The sequence below is a fragment of the Balaenoptera borealis genome, assembly GCF_965194805.1.
Source record: "Balaenoptera borealis genome assembly, chromosome: 1".
Taxonomy (NCBI): Eukaryota; Metazoa; Chordata; class Mammalia; order Artiodactyla; family Balaenopteridae; genus Balaenoptera; species Balaenoptera borealis.
In genome coordinates, this window is record NC_138860.1 from 148537840 (window position 1) to 148558542 (window position 20703).

The 20703-nt window shown below is 51.9% G+C and overlaps 1 protein-coding gene and 1 pseudogene across 16 annotated transcripts in view; one reads left to right on the plus strand and one right to left on the minus strand.

Moving 5' to 3' along the window:
• Nucleotides 1-1084: 1084 nt before the first annotated feature.
• LOC309613028 (transcription and mRNA export factor ENY2 pseudogene) lies at nucleotides 1085-4042 on the minus strand (annotated as a pseudogene). Its single transcript has one exon. The product of its transcript is annotated as a transcription and mRNA export factor ENY2 pseudogene (transcript).
• A 5201-nt stretch (nucleotides 4043-9243) lies between these two features.
• The window catches only part of SSBP3 (single stranded DNA binding protein 3), a 163859-nt gene continuing 152399 nt past the window's right edge, over nucleotides 9244-20703 (plus strand). For 12 of the 15 annotated variants that reach the window (XM_082358382.1, XM_082358390.1, XM_082358389.1 and 9 more), the window contains exons 1-4: nucleotides 9244-9437; nucleotides 10455-10527; nucleotides 10750-10811; nucleotides 13419-13503. In XM_082358382.1, the coding sequence (XP_082214508.1) occupies nucleotides 9382-9437; nucleotides 10455-10527; nucleotides 10750-10811; nucleotides 13419-13503 (276 nt within the window). In that variant the 5' untranslated portion in view covers nucleotides 9244-9381. Of the gene's footprint in view, nucleotides 9438-10454; nucleotides 10528-10749; nucleotides 10812-13418; nucleotides 13504-20703 lie in introns of those variants that run through there. The other 3 variants (XM_082358386.1, XM_082358388.1, XM_082358387.1) reach the window with 3 other exon arrangements.

Sequence of the window (20703 nt, forward strand, 5' to 3'; positions counted from 1 at the left end):
GCACCCTGAAGCAGAGCCATCCAGTTGACTGCGGACCTGTGGGTGAGAAATAAACGGCTTTTATTATAAGCCACTGAGATAAGGGGGCTCTTTGTTATGTAACATTGGATTAGCAATAGCCTGACTAATAAAATTTTAAGAGGAGGCTGGAGAAAAAAGAATCCTTCAGAGGATAACAGGAGCAACAGTCAGAGGGGAAGGAAGGAAATCAGGAGAGAGCTGCATTCCTGAAACTGTGGTAGGAGCGGGTTTCAGGAGCATCAGGACTGCTGATGCTCCGACGTCCGCACTGTTTGCACCACGCCTGTTCTTCCTGACAGGTTATGCTTGGGTCACCTTAGCTACCCTTCCAGGCCTGAATCTAAATTCCAGATATTGATGACTCTCCGAGCTACATGTTCAGGGCAGGCTGCTCTCCGGGGCTCCAGGCTCATTACCTACCTGTCTCCTGGATGTCTCCATCTGGACATCCAATGGGCTTTTCCAACTCATCACATCCAAGACTGACCTCTTCATACTCCCCACCCACAGACCTGCTCCCCCACCTGGACTCCCTGACTGGCAGCCCCGTCACCCACGCCAGAAGCATAGGAGTCATCCTTAGCACCCTCACATCCTGTCAGCTACCGAGCCCAGGAGATTCCCATCCATCAGCTTCTCTCTAGCTCGCTGGCCCAGCATCCCTCACCGCAGCTGCCGCTGGGTCCCTCACTACATTCCATGCTTGGCTCTTCCACAATGGCCCCCTGAGGGCTCTTTCTGAAGCACAAATAGGTCACCCCCTGGTTAAAGCCCCTGCCGGCAGGACAAAGACCAAACTTCTTAGCGTGACACCCAAGGCCCTGAATGGTCCAGCGTCCGCTGAATGAATTAATGAATGTCATCCCTTCTGTCTGAAACACATCCTACACCTGCCCCCACTGCCTAACTCCCACTCAACCTTGGCCCCCTCCAGACAGCTTTCTCTGACCACCTCCCACTTCATCCCCCCCTCCACACACACACACACACACACACACTGGGCTAGTTTAAATGCCTCCCACCATTTTTTTTTTTTTTTTTTTTTTTTTGCCTGCATTGGGTCTTCGCTGCTGCTCAAGGGCTTTCTCTAGCTGTGGTGAACGGGGGCTACTCTTCGTTGCGGTGCGAGGGCTTCTCATTGCAGTGGCTTCTCGTTGCGGAGCACGGGCTCTAGGTGCGCAGGCTTCAGTAGCTGCGGTGCGTGGGCTCAGTAGTTGTGAAGCGCGGGCTTTGCTGCTCCGCAGCATGTGGGATCTTCCCTGACCAGGGACTGAACCCATGTCACTGCAGGCAGATTCTTAACCACTGTGCCACCAGGGAAGTCCCGCCTCCACCCTTTTTTGGTGCCCCTTTTGAGGCCTCATGATATCTTGTATTGGACCCCTCTTGTGCCCTGCCTCATAGCTCTCAGCCCAGTTTTTTTCCTCTTTCTTTTTTTTCATTGTGGTAAATATACATAACATAGTATTTGCCAATTTTAACCATTTTAAGTGTACAGTTTAGTGGCATTAAGTATATTCATATTGTTGTGTAATCATCGTCACCAGAAATTTTTCATCTTCCCCAAATAAAACTCTGTACCCATTAGACAACAACTCCCATCCCTCCTCCGCCAACCCTGGCAACCACAGTTCTAGTTTCCGTGTTTATGATTTTGACTACTATAGGTACCTCATATGAGTGAATTCATACATTTGTCCTTTTGTGTCTGCTTATTTCACACAGCATAATGTCTTCAAGGTTCATCCATGTTGTAGCATGTGTAAGATTTTGTATTACTTTTTCAAGGCTGAATAATATTCCATTGATTGGATATACCACATTTTGTTTTTCTGTTCATCTGTTGATGGACATTTGAGTTGTTTCCATCTTTTAGCTATTGTGAATAATGCTGCTATGATCATTGGTGTAAAAATGTCTGTTTGAGTCCTGCTTTCAATTCTTTTGGGTATATATCTAGAGGTGGAATTGGTGGGTCATATGGTAATTCTGTGTGCAATTTTTGAGGAATCACCATACTGTTTTCCACCGTGGCTGCGCAGCTTTACATTCCCACCAACAGTGCTCAAGGGTTCCAATTTCCCTGCATGCTTGCCAACAGTTGATATTTTCTTTTTCTTCCTTCTTCTATAACAGGCATCATGATGGGTGTGAAAGTGGTCAGCCCATTTTGACTCCAGCCATTGCCTCGCTTCCTGAAGTATTACCTCACAGTACCTCCCCTCAGCTGTGGGAAAGAGCTCTTGTTTTCTGCTCCGGGGATTCTCTGATACCATGGCAAGCGACATCTGCTGAACTGCTGGACATTCTGCTCCTGCCACGAGGACTAGCTATCAATAACTCCACCTGGCCGGCTCCTCTCTGCTGCAGAGACGTCCCTTCCCAGGCTGGAACATTCTCCCGTTGGTGGTTCACTCTCACACAGCCTTTAGAATTCAAACGTCACCTCCACAGAGAAGGCCTCCCTGACTACTAACCATTCCCCCATGGGATCATCCTCTACTTGGCACAGTTTGTCAGAACGTGTTTACCTGTGTGCCTATGGAATTAACCCTGTCTTTCCCGCTGGGCTGTAAGCTCCAGGAGGAGACCACGATCATCTTATTCACCACTGTATTCTCAGCACCTACCATGATGCCCAGCCCATGCCAGATGTTCAGGAAGTGTTTGTTAAGTGAATTATTTTATTCAACATTTAACACATTTTTATTGAGAATCTGTTCTAAAAGTGGGGATAAAACTCCCATGCACAGTGCTTAAATTCTAATGAGGGAAATAGGTAAGAAAAAAATAAACAAACATATGTCAGGTGGTAATGGTTGCTATGGAGAAAAATAGAACAGGATAAGGAGGGGGGGCGGGAGCCATTCCACAGAGGTGCATTAGGGAGGGTTCCAGTGATGTTTGATCAAGGACCTACAGGCAGTAAAGGAATGAGGGAAGCCTTGATCTGGGGGAAAGTGTCCCAGGCAAAGGGAATAGCAGGAGCAAAGGTATGGCAGGTGAGTGAAAACAGAGGCATGCTGGTCCAAGGCAGGGTAGAGGAGGCAAGGAGGAACCCTGTCACGGGACTGGACAGTTTTACTTTCAGAAATAAAACCACAAAACAACACAATCTAATTCAATCTTTTTTTTTTTTAATTAATTTATTTATTTTTGGCTGCGTTAGGTCTTCCCTGCTGCGCGCAGGCTTTCTCTAGTTGCAGCGAGCAGGGGCTACTCTTCGTTGTGGTGTGCGGGCTTCTCATTGTGGTGGCTTCTCTCGTTGAGGAGCACGGGCTCTAGACGCGCAGGCTTCAGTAGTTGTGGTTCGCGGGCTCTAGAGCTCAGGCTCAGTAGTTGTGGTGCACGGGCTTAGTTGCTCCGCAGCATGTGGGATCTTCCTGGACCAGGGCTCGAACCTGTGTCCCCTGCATTGGCAGGCGGATTCTCAACCACTGCGCCACCAGGGAAGCCCTCTAATTCAATCTTAAAGACTGGCATGCTGAGCAAGGAATGTTCTTATTCTTTGTAGGAGCTCCTTCTTTACACTGTCAGGTACCAGGGCTCTGCCTTTTGGTGTGATTTCAGCCACCAAGTCATCAACAGTAACGTGTTCTAGTCCTTTTTCTTTAATTACCTCTTTACAGTGTGCCTTCAACTGATCCTTCCAGCCACATTCAATTAATTTAGCTCTCAGCAACTTTTTGAGGCATTCTCTTTCTCCAGTTTCTATCAACTTTTGGTTACTCGTTGCTCTCATCTGCGCATCTTTGTTCATCTTACTAACCACCATCACCGCGGGCGAGGGCCGTCCCTTCCCGGGGACGAAATGACCCTTATGCTGATGACCGTTGCCTGCCACACTCTTCAGCCGCCCGGACCTAGACCCTCCACGGAGCCTTCTCCTTGAATTCACGAGAATGAACTCCGGGCTGGGGCACTCTGGACAGGAGGTGAGGGAGGTGTAGCAGGAACCGGGGAAGGGGCAGAGTGTCAGCGTCCTCGCCCTAGCCACCCCTGGCATGAACTTGCTTTGTATATTTTTGTACTTCCCAGTGTCCCTGGCTCAGGGCTCAGCACACAGTAGGTACTTTCTAGACAGAACTAAACCCATCCAAGAAATTGCCTAAAACCCATTTTGCTACAAGGTGGCTCAGGACATCAGAAGGCGTCATCAGAAGATGTAAAAACACATTAGATTTTAAACTTAAATCCTCTTCCTTCTTCCTGAGAACCTCTCTGTTTGCTGGCTCTGCTATGCTAATAACATCAGGAGTAATCATCTTTTTCAAGTTACAAAATGTTACCCCTATTACTACCTCCTCGGAGCCTCCACACAACCTTCACGGTAGTGACTCTCCATTGTCCAGGGGTGTCAGAACCGTGGGCTCCGCCAACACTGACGGACAGCCCAGCAAGTGATTTCCCCATCAGTTCCCTCATTTAACATCCTCATTTCACAGACAGACTCAGAGAGAGAATATCATCTGCCCAAGGTCCACCAGCGAGGCCCTGAGCCAGGCTGAAACCAAGTCTCCAGGCCCTGGATTTTGCACTCCTCCCATGGAAGCCCCCGACGCCCTTGAGGAAACTTCTGCTAAAACTGGGGCTGACCAGCCTGGGTCTGAGCCTCCCTGGGCAGAGTAACCCAAGGTATTGACCCGAGGTGCCTCCTCAAAATGCCAGGACCCAGCGGGGAGGAAGGGGATGGGCTGCACGCTCAGCATCCATTCGAACGTCCCTGGGTGGGTGTGGAGGACAGTGCGGCCGCCCCCAGGCTCCCAGCAGCTGTGGGGAACACAGAAACAGAGCTGCAAACCAGGGAGAGGAAAAGGGATCCTCTGGCATTCTTGGCAAGCACAACCTCCTGGGTTGAGCCCATGGACCTGAAGCCTCATTCCTTTAAGTGCCACCTTCTGGAGGCCTGGCCCCCGCCAACCTGATCCCAGAGCCCAGGATTTCTGCCCCCCCAGTTTCTGGCACCTGAGTGAAGGAGTGGTCATCTTAGCCTAAGCTTGTAATTCACCTCTCCTTCCCCTCTTCCACCCCACCTGCCTGTCCCTCCACATTCTGGTCACTCAGTTACTCACTTGTTCTGTTCCTTTCACCACTGTTGCTGTGCACTGGAGGTCCACAGGTGAATGATGATCATTCCCTGACCCAGAGGAGAGGCGCTCACATTCCCTTGGGGGAAATGCACACAGGACCACACCCATGCACAGAGGCCAACAGCAATAGGTCATGGTCAGGGAGAGGCAGAGGGGCCACCAGGGGATCCCTAGCCCAGACCAGGAGCACAGAGATGGCTTCCTGGGAAGGCTTTCCCAGGCTGCATTTTAGAATATTAGAAGTCCGTCACAGGAAGAGCCTTTAGGGCAGAGGATTTCACACCAGTGTAAGCAACATGGCATAAGGATTTCTGCCTTAGATTATTACCCAGTGCCTAGAACAGTGCTTGGTACATAGTAGATGCTCAATAAACATGTCCTAAGAGAAAAGAAAGGAAGGGAAGGAAAGAGGGAAGAAGGGAGGGAGGGAGGAATAGAGAGGGAGAGGAAGAAAGAATGAGTATAGGGTGGATGTGTAAAATAGCTTGGTGTATTCTGGGAACTGAAAGTACAGTAGTTGCAAGCTGCTATAGTTTAGGCAGTGGGGCTGAGCTGGGGGTGTGGCCTTATCTAATCTTATTGTTGGTGGTGTGCATTTCTTATTTCCTTACCTGTCCCAGAGCTACTTTGGGGATGAGCTCACTTTTTCCTTTCTTGTTCCCCGTAGCCCCTGGTACGTACATTGAGTGCTAACTGCACACAGGTACTGAACCTGTGCTGGGTGCTGGAGACACACAGATGACTCAGAGTTAGTTCCTGCCCTCCCAGCCCCCCAACCACCTCTGGCTGGGGAGACAGACAGTAAACAAATGGCCACAACAATGGGCAGAATGAATGGAGAGCTATTCTGGAGGTTCAAGCAAAATGAGACCAAGCAGAGGGTTAGAGGGATGGGTTTTACTCCAGGAGTGAAAAGCCGGGAGGTTTTTATGGAGGAGGCATTGGAGGGGATGCAAGCCTTAAAGAATGAGCAAAGAAGGGGGCTGGGGTGGGAGGCACTCCGGGCCAGAAGATGTGTGGGGGAGGGTGGGGAAGGTGGGGATTGGGGGATCCAGTGGGGAAAGATAGCCTGGGGGAATGGATGGGGGACTTGGGGTAAGCGAAGAGAGAGCGACTGCGCCCTAATTTCCCAGGTCTGCCCACCTATCAAGTTAGTCCCTCAGCTTCTCCAGAGAAAGTGCCATTCTGGGGTAGGGTGTTTGCTGCTGATCTGACTGCATTTTGGATCATTGTGCTAGCAACTGCACACCTAGTTGGGGCTGCTCAGTGGTCCTACTTCCTGGGAACCCATCAGCTCCCCTCTCTCCAGCAGGCTGGGAGGTTATGGCACCCTCCCTTCTCGCTCTGCCTGGGCCCTCCCACTATCTCTTTTTGGTCCACCATGAACCTACCAACATTCTGTGTCAAGCCCCAGCAAAGGGAAGACCACAAGGACAGAGAGCCTGGCACAGGTTCCCCAAATGCATGCCACACCTGATCTGAAAGGAGGTGCTCGTCCTTTTTTCAGGGTGGGGTGTGGGGAAAGAAAACTATAGAAAGGAAATCTTAGCAACATAGAACATCAGACTCTCAAGAGATATTAAAGATCCCCCTTCCCATTTGACAGATGAGGAAAATGATGCACAAACAGATATACCTGTGCTGCAGCCCTAACTCTGACACAGCATGGCCAAGTTGGTAGAGACTGTGATGCAGTAGGGCCAGAGAAGGGCAGTGTTTTCCTTTAGCTGGGACCTAACCCACACTCATGACACTCATAATTTGTGGACCTTGCAGACCCAAGATGAGTCAGGCTTCTTGTGAGTCAGTCTGTTGACAAGCCATTCCTGGCCATTCCTAGCCCATCAAAAATAGAAGTCCAGGGGAAGGGTATGAGCAGGCCGATTTAATTAGTGTGGGCTCTAAGGTACCTTAAGTTAGCCCTATTAAATTAAACCGCCTGGGGGAAAAAAATAACTGTAATTATTTCCTTCTCTCCCCTATCATTGTATTTCAACTCCCTCCCAACCTCCATGCTTCTCTCATTCACAAAACAACCTTTAAACTGGGAGCTAGCACAGACAACCAGAGACTAGGGTTCACTGTTTTCCTTTTTCTGCAACCTTCCCCTTCCAGCGCTAGGTCCCAACAGAGAACACAGTGCGTCCAGAAGCGTCGGTAGGGCCTGGCTGTATTCTAATTTAGGGAGGCTGCTACACTGAGCAGAACATTATTCCAAAAATGCACGCAGAGTCTCCTTCCTGAACCATTGCAGATCTGTTTGCTGCGGGGCATTTCTTTTTAAAGCCCCTTTTTCTCTCTTCGACAAATCAAAATAAGCAAACTTTAATGGTAGTGAATTATACTTGATTTTGTTGAATCTAGTTCTGAGTTTTCCTACTTGAAACGTGTTTCCCCAGGACACTGACCTATCCTTTAATTGTTTGGTGCGAGGCATGTTAGGGGGAGGGGCGTTACTTGTTTATTGGAACAGCGCTGTTAAAAAAAAAAAAAAATCAACCTAGGCTAACAGTTTCAAGGCTCCCCTAAAGATGTATCCAAACAGGCAGCCAATCAGCGCTTACACAGCTTTTTCTGCTTGACTCTTTTAAAGAGACAGTGCCGACAGTGTTTTATCACATTTAAAGAGAACCGCGCTCTAAAAACAGTCTGAAAATGGGGGAGTCTTCTCCTTTGGCTGGTTTCTCGTCTTAAAGAGTCTCTAATGAGGGACACTCAGCGTGTCCTCGGGTTCTCGCCGTGGGCAGAAAGGAGTCAGCAGCAAATAGCTGGGTCACTCTGCCAGCCCCCCCCCCCCAATTTCCCATTGTACACCTGGGTCACTGACAATGGAAGCTTCCCCTCCCCCCACTCCTGACTCTAGTCCCCCGCTCCCCAATTTAGCTCCATTAATTTGAAGTTTGCAGATTTCTCTGGCGCGCATTCCGCGTAGCGGGGCGCCCAGGTGACGCCCCCCTACCCCGGAATGGCACCATCTCTCGTGGAGAAGCCGAGGGGCTAACTTGCTAGGGCGGGCAGACCTTGGAAATTTGGGAGCAATCACTCTCCGTTCTCTTAGCCAAAGTCCTCAGTCCCTTCCCCCAGGCTCCCCAAAGCAGTCCAAGGGCCATTTTCGCGCGACTCCACTTTGGGGTTTTCCAAAGTATTTTAATGATCTAGTAAAGGAGCAGCCTCGCGCTTCGGCGCCGGCTCGAGCCGCCCAGTTCTCAGCGTGGAGCCCCGGGCCCGGCGCTCCGAAGCCAGACTGGGCGAGAGGGAGGACCGGGGGCGGGGCGGCCAAGGCGGGGGACGAGTGGGAGTCTGGGGAGGGGGCCGAGGTCGGAGCCCAAGGGGAGGGCAGGCGAGGGGGAGGGGGAGATAAGAGCTGGGCTGGCGCAGGGCTGAGGCTGGGGGAGGTGAGGGGCAGATAAGGGAAAAGGACGTGGCGGGGGGGAGCCAGCGGTGCTCCGCTCAGGGGTCCGCGCCCCCTCCCCTCCGACTACGCCGCAGCACCCCCCCCGCTCCCCAGCGGTCCACGCCGTGGAGAGCGCCCGTCGGAACCACTTCTCGCAGGGGCCGGGGGACTAGAGCTCCCCTGTCCCGATTCGTGTCCCCTCCCCACGTCTAGAGAAAACAGAGGATCGCGCCCCCGGACACCCCCCCCCCCCCACCACCACCACAGTTGGCCCGCAAGAGCAGGGATAGCGGCTCCTCAGTGGCGGCCGCAGCGGGGACTGCCGCGGTCGGGCGCTGACAGGGCGTCCCTCCCGGGCCGCCCCGGCCCCGCCCCCGCGCGCCGATTGGCCGAGGCGCCTATCAATCGCGGGACGTTGACGCCCGCCTTGCTCCCTCGCCCGGGTAGCCACGTTCGGTTGAGCTCCAAGTAGACCAGCGGCAGCGGCGGCGGCGGCGGCGGCGGCGGCGGCGGCGGTGCCGGAGGCGCTGAGGGAGGCGCAGGCGGAGCCGGGCGGGCGCGCGAGCGAGCCAGTGGGCAGCCGGGCCGGCGGGAGAGCGGCGGCGGCGGCGGCACCGGCACCCCAGGCCGAGCCGGCGCGGGAGGAGTTCCAGGGCGATGGGGCCGCGGCCGGGGCTGACGCTTTGACAGCTGGAAAGAGCGCGGAGCCAGCGCCTGGGGGGGAGGGAGGGGAGCGCGGCGAGGAGAGCGCGAGCGAGTGAGCGAGCGAACGCCGGGGAGGGGGCCGGGAGCGAGGGGGCAGCTCAGGAGCAGCCGGAGCGGTAGCGGCGGCGGCGGCGGCGGCGGCGAGGCTCGGCGCCCTCTTCTCTGCAAACCATGTTTGCCAAAGGCAAAGGCTCGGCGGTGCCCTCGGACGGGCAGGCTCGGGAAAAGTAAGCCCTATTTTCCAAGTGGCGGCCGCGCCGCTGCCGGGCTGCGGGCGGGTGGTGGGAGGCAGGTGGGCGGGTGGGGGCTGCTGAGCCCCGGGCCCCGGCGCCGCCTGCTTGGCCCCTTCCCGAGGCCGCGGCAGGCGGCGTGGGAGAGCCCATTGTTGGGAGCCGGCGGAGGTTGGGGCGTCTGGGGGCGCCGCCGGGGGAGGGGGCACTTGGTGGCCTTGGGGCGTGCCGGGCGCGGGGGCCCGCGGTGAGGGGTGGACGAGGTCCCGCGAGCGAGCCTGGGCGCTCGCTCCAGCCGGGGCGCTCGCCGCGGTGACGGCACTTTGCCCACCGGGCGCGGGCAGGGGGCGCGTGGCTTCTGCAGCCCCGAAGGCTCCTTTTGTCCGCCCGCGGCGTGAGGAGTGCGTGCCGGGGGCTTTGTTCGGCCGGGAGCGCTCTCCCTTCCCTGCCCTTGGCCTCGCCGCCGGCCCCGCGCCCTCCGGGGCGCCGGGCTGGGCAGGGACGGCGGCGCCGGCTTGGCCCTAGGCTTGGGGGACAGTTGTTTTGGGGGGAGGTGGTGAGGGCGGCGCTTTGCTGCCCTCTCCAGAGCTCGCGGAGCACCCCAGAGTCCAGGACTGAGTCTCCCCGGACCCTCAAACGTGGGGAGAGGGTGGGTTGGTGGCAAGGAGTGGATCGGGAAAAGGAGCGAGGCTCGGGGGTCGGGTGACTTGCGAGTTTGAGAGACCTAGGTGGGTTTGGTCCCGACAGTACTTGGAAGTTCAAGTTCGGGGGCTGTTCTCCAGCCCCCGCGGCTTGAAGTAAACGCGTTTCCTGATACCCACCTCCTAACTGCTGGCACCCGTGGCCCTAGGCAGGACCGAGCTAGCTGCTCACCTCTGGTCGGGGCCACAATGGGACAGCACGGACAGGGTTGGAGGACAGTCTTGGAGGCCGACTGGCAAGGTCCAGGAGCTTGCACCCGGTGTGGTCTGACGCCTTCCCTCTCTCTCTCTCTGCCCGCTACCCACTTTCCAGGTTAGCTTTATACGTCTACGAATATTTACTGCACGTAGGAGCACAGAAATCTGCACAGACCTTCTTGTCGGAGGTGAGTGGAACTCCCCCCATCATCCAATTTCTTGACACTCCTCCTCCTCACTATTCTTAAAGCCTTTGTTTTCTGGAGCAGCCACTGTGGCCACCATTTTGAATTTTTATCACCTTTTGGCATTTATTGTTAGTTGGTCTTCACAGCCTTTTGGCTCTGGGAAGCCCCTAGCCCACCCCTTCTCTCTGCTCCTCTAAGCTGTCTCTGCTCTCTCCTTTCTAGATTCGATGGGAAAAAAACATCACGTTGGGAGAACCGCCTGGGTTTTTGCACTCGTGGTGGTGGTAAGTTTGTGTGATAGTTTTGTGTGTGTGTTTGTTTTGTTCTGAGCCCCCGGCTCCAAGTGAACAAAGATGGGAGGTCTGGAGCGGGTCCCTCCACGCTTTAGTCTCCAGCGTTGCATAGAACAGGGTGCCACGGGGCCCTCAGGACTGGCGAAGGAGGAAAAGGGCATACGAGGTCGGTGCCTAAGTTTCTGCCTCCTCTTTGCCCACTGTTGAGAACCCTAGTAATCGTGCCTGGTGTTTGGATAGAAACTCTTTACTTTTACATCTCACTCTGAGGCACTAGGCATGGGCTTGAAAAAAAAACCTGCATGGGTTTTTGTCAATTCTGCACGTTGCTTTAATTAGAGGGAGTGGGGGTGGGGCGGATGGAGGGGTACCAGGTCTGTTTTACAACTGGCCTGCCCCTTCCTTTTTCTTCTGTGAGCTCAAAACCTTGAGAGAGAAATCCATGGGGACCTTTTCCAGGCACCCTGAGAAAGAGCAAGAAGGGGCTGCCACTTCCTTTAAAGATACTGATTTAGACTGACTGGACCTTCTATTCCCCCCCGCCCCACCACCACCACCACCACTCTAAGTATCCCTAAAACCACCAAGTTTCGTTTTACTGAGAATCTGGCAGAGTGCCTGTAGTTGGTAGATGGGGGCTCTTCTCTTGTCCGTGACCCTCTCCCAGGCCCCTGGGCCCTGTCCGGGTGGGACCACCGCCGGTCTGCTCCCGGTTTGCAGCCCGCAGGAGGGAGGCTTAGGGTCAGCGGGAAGCAGTTGCTGTGAGTGTAAGACTTGGGTGTTTTGTGAGACCAATTGGTGGAGTCTTTGACATCCTTTTCAAAAGGAAAAGAGAGCAGAGTGGCTTTTGATATTTTGGTGAAGTTCAGGAAAACGGAGTGCCCTGTCTTGGGATCTTAGTGCGTTTACCTGACCGCCAGCTCGCTGGGGTAACTGTTTCAAGTGTCTTTGAAATGCATGGGGATGAAGTGTCTGCTCTAACTTGCACGGAGAAAATGAGGTTTTAATTGCTTTTGCCAACCTCGGAACTGCGGAGTTGGAGGCATTCGGTGTGGTGTAAGGATTCTGTCTGTAGGAGTGGGTGGTAGGTTTTCTGGGGCGGTTTTTGGAGAGGAGTGTGGGGTTGGAGCTGGCAGGTCTGTCCATCGTGGATTTTGCAGAAATTTAGGCTCTTGAGTAAAAGTTACTCAGAAGGGACTGGGGAGTTTGTAGTGTTAGAAATTTTTAGTGTGTGGAGGAAGTTAGTCAGATGTGTGCAGCCTCAGAGCACAGAAAGAAATGTTCTTGAGCCTCCCTCTGCAGTCAGCAGAAGTCCCCGATTATCCTGTTCTAGCCTTAATCCCCCGCAACTTCTCCAGCCTTATCTCAGCTCCGGGAACTAAGAGCGTGTCATGCTGGGCTCAGGCAGTGGTGGCTCTGTGATTTGACACCGACCGTGGCTTTTGGGGTGGCAGGAAGTGGTGGAGCTGATCTGAAGAGGGCCAGGCTGCGTTCTTCACGCACCTGGAGTGAGGTGCTTGTCTGGTGACTGGCAGAGCTGGCAGTTGAGATGGTTTCTTCTGTGCTGGCTGTTTGTGATGGTGACAGGAGCACTGGTCTGGTAGTCATAGACTTCCGCTCTGGTGCACATTTTACCCTTCAAGCGGGTTCCTATCCCTGGGCCTTGGGCTCCCGACCTGGAGAGGGTTTCTAAGGCCCCTTGTTGATACCAGTGACTACCCTGTGTTTGTATAGGGTTTTACTGGTTGACAGAGGATTTGTATGTCTGTTTTCACATAATGCAAAGTGTTGGGGTGACCGTACAAGAATCATGGAGGGGGGTTAGGCAGGGAAATCTGCCCTCCTCCTTTTGCTGGGCAGGTGGTTGTCTGAGGAGGGCTCTGTTTCAACGTGAAAGAACGAGATACTTGGTTATCCATAACATAACCTTTGGCTAATTGATATATGTTTTTTGGTGGGCAGGGGAGGAATGGTTTCTATATTACCTTGGGCGAGGGCCTGGTTGAGAGTCGGGTGAGCTGGCAGGAGATGGGGGTGTGGGCTCTGGGATTAAGAACCTGTAGATTCCCTTTATTGCCAGAGTCACCCAGTTTGCTGTGCATATGAGTCATAGTCCTGACTTTGACAATTTAACCTTTTTATGAAATGCAGCCATTTTGGGTGGAGGTGGGAGGTGGTAACAGGAGCACAGATGAGACAGGCATGGATTCTCATCCAGATTCCTGTCTGTCCCATCTGGGCATCAGTGGGTGGGTTACACTAACCTGCTTGAGCTTCAGTTGCCCCATGTATAACACAGGGATAAAATCACCTACCTTACAGCGCTGTGGTAGTTACAGGCATTGTCATGGGCCTGAGGCATCCAGCACATAGTAGGTGTCTGATGGATGAGAGCTATTACTCTTAGTGCAAATGTCAGGCTGTCAGAAGAGGTTGGGTCCATTTTGTTGTTACGCTGAGTATGCCCAATGAAGGCTGGGAAGGTGGGATTGAGCCTTGGGGAGACGTGGTGCTGTTAGCATCGTGCATTGTACACTTGCTGTTGGGCACACAAGTAATAATTAGTAACCTGATCTTATTTTATTTTTCAACTTGCAGCGTATTTTGGGACCTTTACTGTGCAGCTCCTGAAAGGCGAGACACTTGTGAACATTCAAGTGAAGCAAAAGCCTTTCATGATTACGTGAGTAACAAATTTTTAATCCTGGCGATAATTGCAGGGTTGGATAACTCGAACTTCTTTAGTACCAAAAGCAAATACACAGCCGACTGGCAGTGGTCTTTGTTTTCTCCTTGCCTTTCTTTTTGTCCTGCCCACCTCCCTGCTGCCCTCGCCCCGTACTCTCCTCCAGCAGCGGTCTAACTTGGTGAATGGTATTTCATAATGTTATAATTATGCAAAAGAGTGGAGATACCTATCTGGAGAATTAAATGGCGTTTTGCAGGGCTCAACCATGTGGGGTTTATGTTCTGATTGGGCGGTCACCTGGGAGGATGGTGGGGCTGAGCCTCTTTGGTGCTGGTTTATGAAGAAGTTGACCACAACCAAGAAAAATAAAAAGTAAATATGAAACTTCTGTTTTGGAGTAGAAGGCGTGTTTGAGTGAGAATTTGGTGAAATAGATTCTTAGGTTACTTTCCAGGGAGCGATCTTCCAAATTATGTTTTTGGAGGGGGGTGCGTGTGTGTGTGTTTATGGGGGGGTGCTTGTGTTGTGTCCATTAAGACAGTGTGTACTTTGAGGTCCTTGGCTGATCCATAAACCTGTGTTGAAAATGTTCTTGTGAAGATAGTTTCATCACATTGTAGTGCTTTCTACTCTATCATTTATTCTCCCTGGGTGAGTTTCTTAAGATTAATGAAATGCTTGTAAGAGAGATGTCTGCCACATGTCCATATCCCACCAAGGTCCCCTTAAAAAAAAAAATTGGACTCCAGTTGGGGTGGAGTCAGACGTATGATCAGATGAAACAGGTTAGGATCTTCTGGGGGGGGATGGAAGGGGAAGTGTCTGAAGATCTTCCCAGCCTCCTTTGCTTCCTGTTGGTCTTGTAGAAGGTTAAGTGTGTGTGTGTGTGCCTGTATGTGTGCATACACATGTGCACTTAAGAGGTGATTTATTGGATTTTGCACTTCTGCATGAGGTGGGAAGAAATGGTCCCAAAGCTCTAGGGCATGGAAGTTGGTTTTTTGAATGTCATCAGAGCCCACCCACTTGGCCAGGCCATCTGCATCCCCTGCATGCAGTTTGAAACTGGCCTGGAAGACCAGAACCCATTTGGTTGAGTTTCACAAGTGGTCAGATCCCATGCCACAAGTATCTTTCTGGTGAAAATTTTTCCTTGTAATATGAGGACTTAGAGACTCCCCTGGGGGCTCCCTGGTTTTGAGAATATTCAGTGCAATGAAATTTTGCTATGACTGTAAGGTTAATACCCTTGGAGTGGAATGCTGAGGAAATTGACCAGTTCTTGTGCCCTCTCCAGGGTTGAAAAAGAGAAGCTGCTGAATGGTACTTATGACCTGGTGAACTTTTAGTAGTAAAAGGTGAGAGGGCTGGTTCACTTGTGATGTGGTTCTTCTGGGAAAATCGGTCGTGATGATCACAGGGTTTCCTGGGGTAGAGGCTAAGAGTTACATTAGCCGTATAAAAATAGTTGGTGAATTTGACTTTTCTACCTAGTAAAAATCGTGTGTGTGTGTTTTAACCTGTGGACAGCCAATTCCTGTGTGGCCTGTATTTGACAGCTATGCAAATGGTTTCATTTTAGAGTGGGGCGGGGGACGTGCCTATTTCCAGTCACTCTCTTGATATAGGATGTCTGTGCTAACTTTCAGAGAAGTTAATAATTTGTAACTAAGTTTGGCTCTCTAGTACATAACGTGAGACTCTCTTTGGCAATTTGTGGTTTGGTCCGCCATCTTGGAACAGTATGGTGGTAGTGAAAGTTTGCATGGGTTTTCTTTCAGTAATTTGCTGAGGAAGGGCAGCAGAATTGTGTAGAGATTGCTGAGGTTGGTGTAGACATTTAGAAGAAGCTACCAAGAGCTGAAGTCACAGTGACTGAGGCCCAGGATTCACAGATCTTGGGATCAAAACCCTTTCTCCTGGTTTGGGATCCACTTGGTGTCATGTGGCCTGAGAGTCAGGTCATGTGAAAGGAGGGATGGAGTGATGAATGGGGATGGGGAGGGAACGTCTCTATTGTGAAGGAGTTAAGGGGGGTGGGTATTGAGTTGCAGGGGTGAAGGAGAAGCAATGGGAAAATGAAAAAATATTTAAGAAAATGAAGAAAAGGAACCCTCTTTTCTCTTTGTCCTCCTCAAATTTTCATGTGTTCTCTCCATTCTCATGGCTACTATCTTGTTCACCCTCATCTTTCTTGCTAGAGTTATTGCTGAAGCCTCTTTTTGGATTCCCTTCCTTTTGTCTGGGGTGAATGCCTCTCTTATCCGTCACATCCTGTCCACTTTTCAGCTGCTTTGTGGAGGACTTTGGTGATAGTTTGCTGTATACTCTGATCACTCCTTCATCTCAGCGTCTATACAAACCACCTGTACAAAGCCTTTGTTGGTGGCTTTCCATGTGCTGGGCCCCTGTGCTGGGCACTCTAGGTTCAGGCTCTCATTTCAAGCTGCCAGCGGCCCTGGCAGATGAAGAAACTGAGGCACAGAGAGGTTATCATAGCTGTAAGAATTAGGATCCAAACTCAGGTCATAACTGACTCCAGAATCTGTGTTCCTAACACTGCCAAGACTTGGCCGCACAGGTCCATGGCAAATGTCACCCGTTTGCACCTATTCCTGCTAACTTCTCGTTCAGGTTTGTCTTTCTAACCACAGCTTATTCATTTTTTCCATGCCAGAGACCATTCGTCTAAGAGCTATTCATTTCTGTAGCTCCCACAATACCTTGCACATAGTAGGCACGCATGCTAAATGAATGAAGGTGTTAAGGAACTATGGGTAAGAAAAAATACTCATTTTTGGGCATTTTGGTAATTTGGATAGCCAGTAGAATATTGGAAGATGTTCTTTTAGTGACTCGTTTTTGCTGGGTCATCTTGAGCCAGGTGATTTTAATGTGGGTTGACTAGTTACCTTAATTCCTTTTTCGAAGATAAAGTGGAGTGTAAATAAGAGCATGTGGTAACTGGCCTTCTGTTTTCAATCAAGGAGATTCAAAGATTCTCATGGTTTGTCCGTGCAGCTCAGGTATACCCGCCTGGGCCTCAGTGGGTAGTGAGTAGTGAGTGTGTGTGGGGCATGGGTGAGGAGGGACTCCTGTGGGGCTGGGAAGGTCCTCATCCGGGAAGATCCTGGTCTCAGCTCTCCTAGAGAAATGAATTTGTGTTCCTGGCAAGTGGTCTCCCCTTTCTGGTGGTGGGTCAGTCCAAGCCAGGCTACAGGGCCGGGAATGAACCAGGTGACTCAGCGGAGAGGGGGTTTAAATTTTCTTTGAATTGGTGAGTTTTTATTTGAGTCACAGTCTATTTTCCTCCACACACCTGGAAACTTCAGTTTGCTTGGCTCATTGTGTATAAGCTGGAGCACCCTGATGTGGACCACACGTAATGAAGAGCGATGCAGGGTTTGGTACCCAGAATGTACTTTTCTGAGAAATTGGTTTACCTGAAGTCAGAAGAGCCCGGAGGCCATAGGAGGAGGCTCGCAGGGACCCTGCCTGTGGTTTCCTTGCTGTTCCCCTCCGGCCAGAGCAGAGGTTCTCTGGTGAAGCCCTTGGGTCCCTTGGGTTCTCTTAGATGCCAACGTCTGTCTGGTCCTGGCCTTTTGTGGAGTGGACAGTCCCGCCTACTAGCTCAGTGCTTCTGAGTTGAAGGTGCTGGAGAGCAGTGACCCTCACATTGCTGTACTTTTCAAAACACTTTTTCAGTACATGGTTGTGGTTTGGCTTCACAGCTGCCTGTTGGTCGGGTTTTATTATTTAATCTCACCCCCATTTTACAGATGAGGAAACTGAGTTCTCGAGTTTAGATGGCTTGTCTGAGGGCATGTAGCCAGGAGGTGGCAGAGCTGGGACTAGACCCCCACTCTTCCAAATTCTACCTCTGAGGTTTTGACAACCCTCATTTGATACAGAATTCTTGCAAAACAGAGGGAAGATATTATCATTTGACCCAAAGTGTGCCCATGTATAGTCACTGAAGAAATAAATTTAGCAGAGAATTAAACTGAAACCCCTGAGAGGTGAATTGCAGAGTCACTGGCAGAGGTGGGACCTGGCCTCTGAGAAGGGGGTTTGTTATGGTGCGGTGGCTCTTTTGGCAGGGAAAATGTGGTAAAATCTATGGCCTTTCCTTCCAGAAAACGCATGTATCCCCACTGGGGAGACTTTGTACATGATTTCAGGAGGTTCATGGCTGCTGTCCCCTCTGTGATCCCCAGTGAAGAATGTGGGGTGCCAAGTGGATGTGGAGTCCCATGACCTTGGCGAGTCGTGGGCCTCAGTTTCCTTGCTCTGAAGACCTGCGGTCCCTTTCAGGTCAGCCTCAGTGGGGCTGGCTCTCTTACCCCTGTGCTCCCCCCAGCAGGACTCAGCTGACCCCCCTCCACTCCCAGCTGTGAGCCTGTGTCTCCAGGAGGGTTGGTTAAAGTCGGAAAGCGCCCCAGAGTCCTGGGCGTGGATGGGAGCTGAGGTATTTGTGGCTCTGTGGCAGGGGTCCAGCGTCCTTGGTGGGTTTGAAATAGCAAAGTGATATTTGAGAGGGCTCTCCTTGGATGTGCCGAGCTAAGGTTCCTGCCAGGCAGGGAGCGTCCCCGCCTGCCAGAACCCTTTGGAGGCAGGGGTGTGAGAGGGTGGCAGCGTGGGCAGGAGCGGGAGGAGAAGGCCGCAGCTGGGCTCAAAGGAGCTGGGGGTGTGCTCTCCCCCGCGATAAGCCGGCCTAGCTATCTGCCCAGAGGTCCTGGCAAGTTCACGGCGTTGCCTTTGGCTCTGACCCTTGGCACCCTTGTGTGGCAGATTATAAAAACAAAACATACACACGGTTGTTTCTCCCCCCCCAACCCCCCTCATTGGAGCTCAGACTGTGTGTTGTGGCCTTTCTTCGGGCTTCCACCCTGTTTGCTGCAGCTCCTCTTAACCCCAGAGGCTGCCAGCCTCCTCTATCGGTAGCTAATTAAACACTAAATGAGTAACTGGAATTGCTTTTTTGCCAGAACCCGGGCAGTGTGGCCATCTTAATGGGTTTCAAGTGGCGGCAAGACCCCAAATTGCAAATCCTTGCCCTTTATTTCAAGACGGGAGGTGGGGCGGGGGGAGCAGGGGGGACCCAAACAAAGTTTTTGGCAGTGGTCACTTCATTTGAACTCCAGGATCAGCCGTGCGCTCCAGTCTGTGCATAATGCCATCTTTGTTAGCTAAGCCTTTGCAGACTTGGACCAAGAGTTAGCTGTGTGCCATTCTCCGCTCTGAGGGAGCTGGGAGACACCCAGCTCGATTTTCCAAGGCAAGCTGCTTCTGTAGCGGGGACCTCGGGCCAGAGCCTCCTCGCCCCTTCTCTTGACCTTCCCGCCTCTGTGGGTGAGTGTGTGTGTGTGAGCTTAAGAGGGAGCGGTGGAGGGGAGGTGTGTGTGCTTGAGGGCCTGTCAGCCAAGATAACAGAAATGTTACACTAGCTGTAGCCTTTATAATAGTGTCTGGGGTTTAGAGTATTTAGAAAAATTAATCTTTTTTAGCTTGGTAATAATTCTGACCACGGCACAAGTGCATTAGACGATTCACATAAACTTCTTTAATACATGTTGCTGGGAGCTTACAGAAAATAGACAATAATGATTGTTTGTTTTTGATTCGCCAGGGTAATGGGGTTTTTTGTAGCCTTGGCAAGATGAGTTTTAGGAATGTTTCTCTCCCATGTTATGCTTTTTTTCCCCCCCTTGGGCCCTGAATCCTCTGGGTTTTGAAGGGTTTGGGTTCTGACTGGTGGCTGGAATGCACCCCTGAGTTCCAGTTCCTGCTCTGTCATTTCCTGGAAGGGTGGACTTTTGGAGCCTTGGTTTTCCCATCTGTAAAATGGGGAAATGGTGAATCCTTTATGGGTTTGTTGTGAGGGTTAAGTTGGATTATATATGTAAAATGGTTGTCTCTCTGTGGCCAGTGCTTGGTGAGTTTGTTTCCTCTCTTTTTATATCCCCAAAGTTTTCCCCAGAACCTTTTAATATGATGGCGATAACAGCATGTTTTTCTGGAAGAGCAAGTTGACCCTAGGGAACTGGATACATTAATTTCCCGATGATGCCCTCCGGTGCCTGGGCTCCTCTGATGTGTCATGGAGTCCTCTCCCAAATACCAGTGTCTTGTCTCCCCACCCCCCAGACCCCTGCCAGGGTCAGAGCAGGCGGTCCTGGCATAGGCTGGCACTGATAAATGCTCCCCTGAGACGTCTGTGCCCCTTATCTGTGTCGGACAGAGTGGTCCTGTCCCACTCCCATGTGTGGCTTCCGCATGGCTGAATGGGAAGAGCTTGCAGCTTGGCACGTGCAGAAACCTAGATGCAAATTTCGGCTTCACACCCCTTGTCAGCTGCGGGGGTTGCCACTTTTCAAGGTCCGTTCTCTTGACTGTAAGGTGGGCACAAGGGTCGTACTTGCTCAGCCCACTGTGGGGGTAACTGTGAGAAAGGCATGGAAAACTGTCCAGGGAAGGTTACCTGTGCAGGGCAGTGCTGTGTCAATGTTTGCAGGGATGACCAGCCTCAAAAGCCCCGCAGCTGGGGTCTTGTCTTTGTCCTCTTTGGTACATACGTTGCCCTGGTCGGCCGCGGGCCTCACTTGACCTTTGGATTGAGTGAGGAGTCCCTAAAAGGGCCCTTAAGGAGAAGGTGAGGAAGGGGTGTGTCAGCCATCGCACGTCCACAGGAAGCTGTTTCTGGGTGCCCGAGGCCTTGGTCAGCTGGTCCCCAGACCAGGAGCAGAAGACACTGCCAAGTTTTGAGGTATTGATTCAGTCCAATTACTGAGTGCCCGCTCTGCTCCGTGTCCACTGGAGGAGACAGATGCCGCCCAGGATGTGCTGCGTGTGCTTAAAAAGCCTTCTCTTTGGAGAGACCAGGATGCAGAGCACCACGACTGGTGGTGGGAGTAGGTAAACAGCCCCATTCCCGTGTGGTGGCCGGGAAGGGTATTTAATGTAGTGTGTGTAGTAGCAGGGTTGCAGGTGGTAGAATTGGAGGCCACGTCTTACAAGGAGGTACCCTGAGGCCCAGAGGGGAAAGATGCCCCACCTGAAGTCATCAGTAGGACTCAAACCTGTAAACCGTATCAGATTCCATAACTCTTTCCTTTGCCTTATGCTGTCTTGCTGCACTTACAAGCTGTGTGAACTTGGGCACCTTAATTAACCTCTCTGTGCTTCAGTTTCCTC